Genomic DNA, 11,333 nt, shown 5'->3' with positions numbered 1-11,333 from the left:
ATATACATATATACACATACAGATTTGCAAATTATACATATATTTGTATCTCTAAAAAATGATATTAATTATCTGTAACTTTGAATGATACATAGATTTCATTCTTTAGTTAAAACTATCTTAAAATGTCATAAATTAAAAGGCATATTCATATCATTTTAATATTATTTATAAGATTGTTCTTGTACATTTACAATTATTAGGATCTTTTTAAAATTACTTGACGTATAACATATTTTTACATTATAAATTTTGTATAAATTTTAAAATGATCTTTTTTAAACATTTGTAAGCGATTGTATTTCTTCGGTTAAAATGGTCTCTTAAAATAGAATTTGATTATTTATATCAACCGTAAATCCTTTAATATATTTGATTAAATAAATTTTACTTAAAGAAATTGGTTGCGTGAAATTGCGATAATATGATTATTAACGGGACTTTGTTGCATTTGGTTTTGTTATATACTTTCGAATATTCTTATTTGAGAACTTGCTTCACTCGATAACTTATGCAGCCTCTCCATTAAGTATCGTAAATGAATGGATGGATTCATCGAATTCCAATGATGTATCGGTGGCAAATTCGCGAATAATAATCTCAGATTGGTCTTGCTCTGATTCATGATTATTTTTTCTCTCTTTTTAGGCGAAATGACGAGCAACGTATTACGTGTGGCACGTGAAGCACGACAACGTACGCTCGGACCGTTCAGTCCATCTTTCAATATACAAGAAATATTACTGGATGGCTTGCGGAAGGTGAGTGGAGTGGAATAAAGAATGATGACATTCCATATTAGAATTTGCGTCTGGCAGTCTGGTTCTACTTCTCGCTAAACAATTTTTCATGCATGAATATATATAAATATGTATAAACATACACAAATATGCATAAATATTCATGACATATATAAAATCACATATAAATATAAATTATATATATGAAATATGTTTATACATATTTATGTACTTTTATATTTGTATTAAATATTCGTGCAAAAAAAATTTTTTACCTGACATGAATGATATTTTTGGCATTATCCAACAATGTAAAACAATGTATGCAAAACGAAGCTTCGAGCTCTGCAAATCTAAATTGCATATCTAAATTCATTTAGATAGAATAGTAATTGCGCATTCTGGCAATTTTGACTGAACAAATGTATATTCGTTGAAAAGAAAGAAAGTGAATTAAGATATTGAAAATGAGTGCAAAAAGTGCAAGCAATAGAGCTATTATATTTATATAAATCTCTAATTCAGATTACTTATAATAGAGGTGCATGTTACATTTATTTATTTTTATTTTTATTTTTATTTTTATTCTTACTATCTTATTCTTACTCCAGTTTTTACCAGATGACGCACATATTCGTGTTAACGGAAAATTGCATATCTCTCTAACGAGAGTCTATGACGGTAAGAATGTGATCGTTTCTCAATTCAACTCAAAGGATGATTTGATGCAGGTAAGAAAAGTATATATTGTATGTTAGATTGTGAAACATTTATTCGCGATAAATTTTTAGTAAAACGAAAGATCAGGATATCAGGAAATATCTTGAAAAATAATTTTCTATCTCTTCAGAAAAATTTCGTGTATGCACAAATTTTAAAGTCTTTTTTCATGCCAATTGTAACAATTTTTCTTTTCCTTGAGGAATTATTTAGTCTTTTATGTTTTCGGTTGTCTACAGGCTCTATTAGCCTCTTCATTCGTGCCACTATTTTCTGGTTTGCTGCCACCACGATTCCACGGCATCAGATACATGGACGGTGGTTTTAGCGATAATCTTCCTACGCTCGATGAAAATACTATTACCGTTAGTCCGTTCTGCGGAGAAAGCGATATATGTCCGAGGGACATTTCATCTCAACTTTTTCACGTACGTATTGATTGCGCGTATTAATAAACTAATTTCTTGTTAAAAAAATTTAAATATCTTCGATAATACATGTAATTAATTTAAGCATACGTTCACCTAGTTAATCCTGATTAGATTTTATAATTATCATTAATTATACATATCCTTGTATCTTGCAGGTCAATGTCGCCAATACAAGCATAGAACTTTCCAGACAAAATATGTACAGGTTCACGAAAATACTCTTTCCGCCTAAAACGGAGGTAAAAATGAAAATATTAATTATGTCTTTTGATACTGTATTAAATAAACATAATTTAATATACTTTTAAATTATAGATACTCTCGAATATGTGTAAGCAAGGATTTGACGATGCATTGCGATTTCTACATCGTAATAATCTACTAAACTGCACGAGGTGTCTCGCGGTTCAGTCCACATACATAGTTCAGGAAACGATCGACGATAGTATGGAATATGATCCAGAATGTTTGGAATGTAAAATGCACAGACAGGTGAAAGAGATTCACAATACTTTCAACAATAATATATTTGATAATATTTATATTTCACTCTTTTAAAGTTTAATTAAAAAATTCAATTAATTTTCTTAAATAATCTTAAATTATTCTTATTTTTTTTATGTTCTTGACATTCCATTTTTAGGAAGCATTGGTAGCTAATATGCCTGAGACTGTGATGACAATATTTCAAGATGCTATAGATTCGGCCAACAAGGGACTTATTAACTGGTTATTCAAACATCGTAGCATGAAGTTACTGTCGTTATTGAGTTTGCCTTGCACGCTACCGGCAGATGTAATGTACGCTACAATCACAAAGTAAGTAGCTATTGAAATATATGTGCATGTAAATACTGCATCACATATATGCTTCATATAGGAAATGGAGGATTTTTTATACAAATGCACGCATATATATTTAAAAATAAATATCATATTCAATGCTTTTCATTAATTTATTTTCATTAATTGGTGATGTTGCATGCTGCAAATATATGTATATACTTCGTAAATTAATATTTTTTAATATTATTAAATATTGCAGATCAATCATTAAAAAATATTTCTGTCTAGAAGATGATTTTCAAAGCAAATATTTTTTGTTAAAAAAAAAAACAAATATAAAAATTTGAGATTTTATATACATATATTTGTTTTCGTGTTCGAAATTTTGTAGTTACTATTTCTTTATATAAAGTATAGATTTATAATATTTTTAGAATAAAAATTATTATGCTTCGTTTTGAAAAACATTTCTCGATGACATATTGATTGAAAACCTTATCTTATTTTAACTGAACGAAAAAATTTATAATTTATATGAGAATAAATCACTATTGTGATTATCTGTATAAAAATTAAATTGAATATTGCTGGCTTCATTATTTTATATTATTTCGAATATTTTATAAATTTTTTGAAGATTTTTTTGAAGTTTAAGAGATTGCAATAGGTAATCCTTTAGAGGAATCTCACCTTAAGTTTTGTTTTATTATTTTCTATTGCACTGCATTGCATGCGCAACATTGTCAACATTGATACATATCACAGATTTAGTCAATTGATGCAATTTCATGCATAATTATCACTTGTGATATTGTATTTAACATCATGCATGTCATTGGTAGTCTGATTGGTAACAAGATAGAAACTCGTACCTTGGAATACAAAGTAGTCGGAAATATTCTGCGTATCCCGCAACAGGCACTTACTCGCAATAAACATTTAACACATTCTCGGTAAGCATAAAATTTTCAGATGTAATGCTTTCTTTATTTCGTCATACCCTAAACCCTAAGGTGTATCTATGAAATTATCAAAAATCAAAGCATCAAAGCATTTATTGTCTTATTTTCAATTGTAAATATATTTTGACATATTGAGTCCTTATCAGTTTCTTTTATGAAAGTACTCTAATATGCGCGCGAATTTTTATATTAGTTGCGAATTTATATATTTTCTAAAGGTGCAAAAGATAAAAAAAAGTAATAAATGAAAATATATCGACGGACAGATGTCTGCTTGTAATAATATACTTAAATGCTTGGAATATTTTATAATTTGCTTTGAAATTAATGAAAAGCATATTTTTCTTATTTCAGATTCATTACGAGTGTCCCGAAACTACGACATAATTTAATAGAATTAACTAAACTTTTCTTGGAGCAATTGAGTATAATGTTCCCAAAAATCAATATCTATGCCGAGCCTTTGCCTCAAACAATCAAATGTTATTTCAACATTATGGAATATGATTCGAGTGAGTATATCCCGACCATCAATAAGTTTTCTGAATCTTTAAATTGATTAATAAATTTTTAAATTATAATAACATTTTTTATTGTCTAATTGCCTTATAAATATAACACATGTGAAAAGAATATGGCCTAAATATTTGACATTTGGATTCTTATATTTTCAAATGTTTACAGATACGTACGATGTGCAAGCTATAGAAGAAACAGACATTATATATAAAAAGCAAAAGAATCTGAATTTGACTCTCCAATACAACGAATGGTAAGTAATTTTTGGAGATAGTTCTTTTGTAAAATTACATTTAACAAATTTTTGAATTAATGTTCATTATTGTTTAAAACATTTTTTGTTATAGTGAGCAATGGAAAGATTCAAGAAAATCGAGTTGTGTAATAAATATGAGCGACTTTGCATCAGTGGACGATACTTTCGAAAATATTCTCCAAGTAAGTAATAAGAATAATAGTGTAAACTATGTTTAAAACATAGTTTAAATAGATTTTTAAAATCAATTTTTACATCGAATCTTATAATTTTTACCAGGCAACTTCGGATCAAGAGGCAGTAATAGCATATTATTACATGGATGATAACAATAAAGTGCAAGTGACAGAAATCTTCGATGTAACGGAATCAGAATCTCATACCATGCTTTCCATAGATGAAGTTGAGACCAATAAAAAACTCCAATTCGATGAATGGGATGAACCTTCATGGTTATCTCAGCACACACTTGACGGTAATTGACATTTTATTTTCATAAGAAACATCAACAATTCATGATTATGACAATATTTTAATGTTAAATTGAATTATCCAATTTTAATCGTTAATCTAAATAAATTTTTAATTGAAATTTTAAAAAATATGTGCAGTAACTACAGAGTCTCTTTATACCGACGAAAATCTACGAAGCATGGAGAATTTGTCGGATTTATCGGTAGAAGACGATATACTGGATAGCGCGAATATATTCTCTGATCCAGAAAGTGAATGGGAAGTGGAAAAGAATCTAGAGCAAGCTGAAATACTTAAATCTCCGGATAGTCGGCCGGAAGTAGATCAACCATCCACAAACTTGCTATAGAAATAAGATAATAGCTTGTTATTGTTACCATATATAATTAAAGATGTGTCTTATTAGATAATAGCTTGCAAGAACATATATGCGCTATTTAATTAACCATAAAAAAATTTATAAAATGATGAGATTGAAATATTTTAATGTATTTATTTATTCAAACGTACGAAAAGTAACACAAATTGTTCAGTAATTTTAAAAGGAAAAATTAATCAATTCATGATTTTTATTATTGTCATCTAGTTTTCATGATTATCTTATATGATATACCAAATAAAACTATAATTTAACATTTAAATTAAAATGTTCTATAAGATGAGTTTAATTATATGTATCTTTATGGTATATTTATATTTTCACAAATATTTTGTGAGATATTTGTAAAAATATAAATCAAAGATTTTGAAAAATTTTAAAAACCTTTTACAAAACTTTTTGTTGTTACTTTTCCATCTAGACATCTAAATGTATAATTTTAATCTGAAAGCGTCTTTAACGTTATAGTCTGAAATATTTTATCGTTATTGTAATTACCAAATAAAATTTTTAGAGATAATGGATTTGTACATAGATTTATATATACAGCACTATAAATGCCTTTTACTGTATTCTATATGTATGATATTCGAAGTTAACTATCCGCGACTCTATTAAAACATCTATATTTTTGTATGTTCTTGCAAGATATAATTAAGATGAAACATTGAATACACAAGCACAATTATCGAATACATGCCAAAATGATGCAACATGCATCTTAAGCGTCTTTATGACGTGCAACAGTATTCTACTCTTAATCCAAATCTACTGGATTTGGAAAATCAATGATAATAACGATGTTTGCGTGAATTGGTACATTATCTCACATAAAGAGACTGATATATCGGTGAACATGGGATTCTAAACTCATCGGTATTTTTGACTCTAGAAAGACACTCTAGAAAACCAATTTTTTTTTAAGAAAAATATCGAGATGCAATATATCGAGTGCAATATGAATAATAAATAACTGAAAATAAAGGGCGATGCGTAGACTAAACTTCAGAAAAGAAAATGATATTTTATGAATTTGGAATAGATATATATATATATATTAAAGATTAAATGATTATTTTTTTAACTATAAATAGTGACTCTATTTTTGAATAAAAAAAATTATCCCTAAGTTATTTACAACTGGTATATATATAAAACTGTTTCTCTAATTATTAGTCTACAATTTAAAAAATCTCATGGTATGTTCTGCTTATATATAAAAAATTACAGCTAATTTTGAGGGTATATTGAACGAACAAACTTGAGTCCGGAGATCATGTTTCCAAACTATAAGTTTTCTCTAAATAAACAACTTGTCATTTAAAAAAGATATAACGTCCTTTTCGTTCTTTTTAATATTTGTTTCTTTAAAGAATGTATATGTTCAAACATATATGATTTTAGATATTATCCTAAATACTTTTTTACTTTAATAATTATTATTTTAACTTTAAAAGTAATTTTTTGTAGTCAATCAATATAATCTAACGTATAATTATTTTCTTTTTCCGTTACTGTAAAGTCTCTTCATCACAATTTTCTAGAATTTTTCTATGACTTTTTTTACTAATTATAAGACATATGTTAATAGTAATGAGACCAAAATTTCAATGGATATAAGAATATAAGTTATTTTCATTATAATTATTTATCGCTCGTTATATATATTCGTACGCATATATTGAATAAGAGATTCTTTTGTTCAGATTCTTTTGTCTCCTATATACACATTAATTCTCTCTTATAACTTTTATATAATAAATATCTGCAAACGTTTTCTGAAAAATTTTAATAAAAATAATTATGCAATAGTAACTACCTCTAACATAATTTTGTTATCGTTTAAGAAGTTGTTGAAACATGCCGAATCTGGAGGTTGTGAAACTAGAATAAATAGTTTAAGAACATCTTAATATTTAAGAGAGATTATAGAATAATTTGTCATCATCTTTCTAACGTTAATTATCTTTTTTTTTTAACGTAACAAATCTTTTGTGATCGTACAGCTAGGTTTGATTATTATAGATTATACAGATTATATATTGCGAAATATAATTTTATAACTATTTTGATTATGACCAGTTTAGCTTTTAATAATATTTAATAATTTTTTTTTATATATGTTTAAAATTTGAGTTTATGATTATCTATTTTAGAGAATATACATATTTTATTTTGTACAAGATCCGAATTGTATAACGTGTAAAAGAAAATTTGCTTATACTTTGGGATAATTTTGTTCACAAAATGAGAATATAAAAAATATAAATAATAGTTGCTGTGAAATATTCCTATTAAATTCCAAATAGGTGTGCAAATAATTTTTTTACTCATTGTAGATTTAAACAATACAATATTTTAAATATTTGTATTTAAACATATGCGATTTTGATATTAACGAGTTAAATTTTTTATTTTGTTATAAACTGTTTTTCTATTTGTTACATCTATGAATAATTCATTAAAGAAGTATTATAAAAGAAAAGTTAATCTCTTTGACAAATCTTCCTTTTTATAAAATATTGATATAAAAATCTTACGTGGTGTTATTACAATGTGAATGGTTACGCTTATTGTTGTGTTATTTTATTTAAAGTAGGATAAGTAGAATAAATGCTAACGAATGACTCAAGTCAGCAACCAGATTAATTCTGTTTATATAATATATATAAAAAATAACGAAAATATAGATTGATTAAAAAAAATACTTTGTTAGATATAAATTTCAAATGACTTGTAAAGGAAATAATATAAGAAAATATTCATTTTATAAACAGTTTTAATGCTATTTCATAAGTATTAATAAAATATCTTTTTGGTATTTTTTAAATGCTAGCGATTGTTTATTTTGTTTTGGTTTTATATTTATATGGAATAGTAGATATCCGATAAACATTGTATGATAAGGTTAAAAAAATGCAATCTACATATTTTGCTAAATTTTTAAAGTTTTATGTATGGATATTTTTTGACATTTTATATGTTAAAAATACCAAAAAAATATTTTGTGTATGTATAACATATATATACTTTTTTACGATTACAAATAAAAACTGTATATACAGGCATATCAAAATGAACAAATAAATGTTACCATAAATGACAGTTCTTTGGAAAAAAGTTCGAAAGTAACGGAATAAATTTTAATATTAAATAAAATAGGCTTGTAAGTTTTGATATTGTTCTTGTCAGTACTCATAAAATAGATTAAGAATACAAGAATTATTATTGGTACTAAAAAAGGGATGAAGATCAATAAAAACTGGAATATTTATTATGTTTTTAATATAAAACAAATCGTATTGTGTGTGTATATATATATATATACACAAGTTATATGTACAATAATTGAAACCTTCCCTAAAGTAACATTTTAAGGCAGATATTTGAGAGAACCGCATTTATTGCACATGATCATAAATATTACGTAATACTGATTTGGTAAAATATTTTTGTATATTGTTGCTAGAGTAAAATTTCTTTGTAATTAAATAAATGACTTAAAAGAAAAACGCAATTCATTATACAATTTTCATATGCAAAAATTAAATCAATCTCATTGATAATCATGATGTAATATACAAATGCCTCTTTACATTTCTTTCAGGGGCGGGCTTCAATTATTTCGACGTAACATGATCGTTATCATTTATTTGAACATATTCAGGCGGGGTCTTCCCCTGGGGCAGACGTAGAATTTCTCTGAGCTTCAATTTGCGTCCTATTTTGAGAACTTCCCGTCGCGACGGCAACTTTATGCTGTGCAGCTAGTAACTGCTGAAGCTGTAAAATCAAAATAATCATTTCTTAGTTCCTATGCAAACTGATTCTTTTAATTTAGAATAAAACAATATTACTTGATATATTAAAATTAAGTTTATTAAATATTAAAATATTAAAAAAATTAAAACAATATTAAAAAAAAGTTTAGTTAGTAATCTCTTAATTAAAACATACTTGTTGTTGTGATAAAGTAGTCACCCCGAGACTTTGTGTCTGTTGACTGCATTGACCGGTAGAAGCCCTAGCATGCAAGGATTTTGTCAATAGAGTTTGTTTATTAACAGGTACTACTTGGGAAGAAGGCGTCGTCTGTGACGCCATAAGCACAGGTTTCGTCGCGGCTGCGAAGTAGAAGATTTATATAGATATCGTTGACATAAAGTACTATGCTTATACTATTATTTCCATGCAATGGATATGAATATAGATTTGGCATTGACTTACCCATTATAGGAGTTAATACTTGTTTATTACCAGACAATATCAGCTGACTGGCCGTTACAGTTTTGGCAACTGTTACCAATTGATTCGATAAGACAGCCGATTTAACTTGATTCGATTGTACTTGACGAGTCATATGATTAAATCGTTGTCTTTGAGATCCAATAAGTTGGATTGCTTGTCCTCCCTAAAATTACATAATGTTACGTAAATTAATTAGTGTTGATGAATGCATTTCTTGCAAAAGATGCTATACTGTATATTTTAATAATTAATATAAAAATTCTATCTTTTCTACTTAATTCTAGATATTCTAATATTATAGAATATTATATGCCGTTATTATATAATGTAATAATGTAAAAAAGTTGTAGTGTTTCAGAGTATTAAATTAATTTATTAATATTAAATATTAAGAGTATTAAATTACCTGTGCAAGAGCCACTGCGTTATTACTCCTATTTTGCTGCGACAATCCTTTCACTCCAGATGGTATTAATTGGGCTGAAAAATATATATGATCAATTTTTAAATATCTAAAAATATTGTATACATAACAATAGAGTAAATGTCTCAAAAATGATATATATATATATATATATATATTAGATACGTATGTAATCATATCTTAAGTTTCTAATTAATGTTTCTTATGAACAATAAGGTTTTCAATGTTTTTTATAAATAAAATTATAAAGTAAAAAATTTTGTAAAATATCTTTTTTTTTAATGTAAATATTTAGCATGAAATATTTAAGAAAGAATAAATTTAGAAATACAATTCAATCAATAATATTCATGATGGGATATGATTATATATTACCGATTGGTAAAGACAAGTGCGCATTGACATTGGCAGGATTAGCGATTACTACCGTTGGCGTACTCCCAGCGATAGCTGTTGTAACAACAGTTGCGGCTACCATCTGTAAAAATAGTGTAATGTTTAGATGATATAAATTACTTATAAACTTATTTATTTGTTACATGTATCTGGAGACACGGCAATGTCTCGGCGCTAAGACAAACGCAGCAACATCATACAGTGCGAGACCGGCTGCATTCCTTTATGCGAAGTTACAGAAGACCGAAATTATCGGATCTTAATAATGGCTGGACCGATCAAGTTCTTTGCATGCTCAATCGATAGTTTGCATTCAGATTATATTTAAAAAATGCTTTTATTTTTTCTTTACATATCCTATGAGGGAAGATTGCTATTTTACACATTGATATTAACTCTTTCAATGCAAATAACATTTTAATATATGAGAATTTATATATACATATATAAAAAATATTTTATTTATTATTAATTCATGGAGAGAATTGTACTTTAAACTGTTTTGCACTAAAAGAATTACTTGTATAAACAGGATACTAACACTTGATACTGTCGTACAAGTATTTGTGGCAGACGATATAGGAAGAGAAACAATAACCCCAGTAGGTGTGACGGTTCCACCAGTAGTTGGAGACACATTCAACGACATCGTAATAGGTTGCGATAAGCCTGGGAACGATACCTGAAATGGACAATACATTAATTCATTTCAATCTGTATTGACTTCTATGAGAAAAATAAACTACTATTTTAAATAACCTGAACGTTTTGTAGACCATTGATGGAATTCGGCAGACTAGTGAGGTTCACGCCTTGTAGATTCACGTTAGTTGGAGACGGGTTGGTCATTGGACTCGCTGGTTGGCTACTTTGATTGGAAGAAGCGGTAAGTCGTTCAAGCAGTGATGAAGTTGAATTCATTCCGGGTATTGGATTGTCAGCCGACGGCGTGCCTGTTCATATAAAGAAAATTATATTTCTCTCTCTCTCTCTCTCTC

At 27.2% G+C, this 11,333-nt stretch overlaps 2 protein-coding genes across 6 annotated transcripts in view; one reads left to right on the top strand and one right to left on the bottom strand.

Annotated features, from left to right (window-relative positions):
* Positions 1-5,377, top strand: part of LOC108693081 (patatin-like phospholipase domain-containing protein 3) — a 20,523-nt gene extending 15,146 nt beyond the window's left edge. Inside the window, exons 2-13 of one of the 2 annotated variants that reach the window (XM_018201768.1) lie at positions 649-761; positions 1,352-1,471; positions 1,700-1,888; positions 2,047-2,130; positions 2,207-2,383; positions 2,535-2,710; positions 3,520-3,630; positions 3,994-4,151; positions 4,324-4,411; positions 4,506-4,596; positions 4,694-4,889; positions 5,026-5,377. In XM_018201768.1, coding sequence (XP_018057257.1) covers positions 649-761; positions 1,352-1,471; positions 1,700-1,888; positions 2,047-2,130; positions 2,207-2,383; positions 2,535-2,710; positions 3,520-3,630; positions 3,994-4,151; positions 4,324-4,411; positions 4,506-4,596; positions 4,694-4,889; positions 5,026-5,237 — 1,715 coding nt within the window. In that variant the 3' untranslated portion in view covers positions 5,238-5,377. The remainder of the gene's footprint in view (positions 1-648; positions 762-1,351; positions 1,472-1,699; positions 1,889-2,046; positions 2,131-2,206; positions 2,384-2,534; positions 2,711-3,519; positions 3,631-3,993; positions 4,152-4,323; positions 4,412-4,505; positions 4,597-4,693; positions 4,890-5,025) is intronic. The other variant, XM_018201769.1, reaches the window with a different exon arrangement.
* Positions 5,378-8,813: 3,436 nt separating this feature from the next.
* Positions 8,814-11,333, bottom strand: part of LOC108693086 (transcription factor SPT20 homolog) — a 10,599-nt gene continuing 8,079 nt past the window's right edge. For all 4 annotated transcript variants that reach the window (XM_018201777.1, XM_018201781.1, XM_018201778.1 and 1 more), the window contains exons 15-21: positions 11,095-11,288; positions 10,877-11,017; positions 10,315-10,417; positions 9,922-9,995; positions 9,495-9,678; positions 9,225-9,391; positions 8,814-9,050 (exon numbers count right to left, since the gene is read on the bottom strand). In XM_018201777.1, coding sequence (XP_018057266.1) covers positions 8,931-9,050; positions 9,225-9,391; positions 9,495-9,678; positions 9,922-9,995; positions 10,315-10,417; positions 10,877-11,017; positions 11,095-11,288 — 983 coding nt within the window. In that variant the 3' untranslated portion in view covers positions 8,814-8,930. The remainder of the gene's footprint in view (positions 9,051-9,224; positions 9,392-9,494; positions 9,679-9,921; positions 9,996-10,314; positions 10,418-10,876; positions 11,018-11,094; positions 11,289-11,333) is intronic.

This window comes from Atta colombica, unplaced genomic scaffold (assembly GCF_001594045.1).
Source record: "Atta colombica isolate Treedump-2 unplaced genomic scaffold, Acol1.0 scaffold88, whole genome shotgun sequence".
Classification (NCBI taxonomy): Eukaryota; Metazoa; Arthropoda; class Insecta; order Hymenoptera; family Formicidae; genus Atta; species Atta colombica.
Note: the sequence above shows the minus strand (reverse complement) of the source record. Positions and strands in the feature narration are given on the sequence as shown.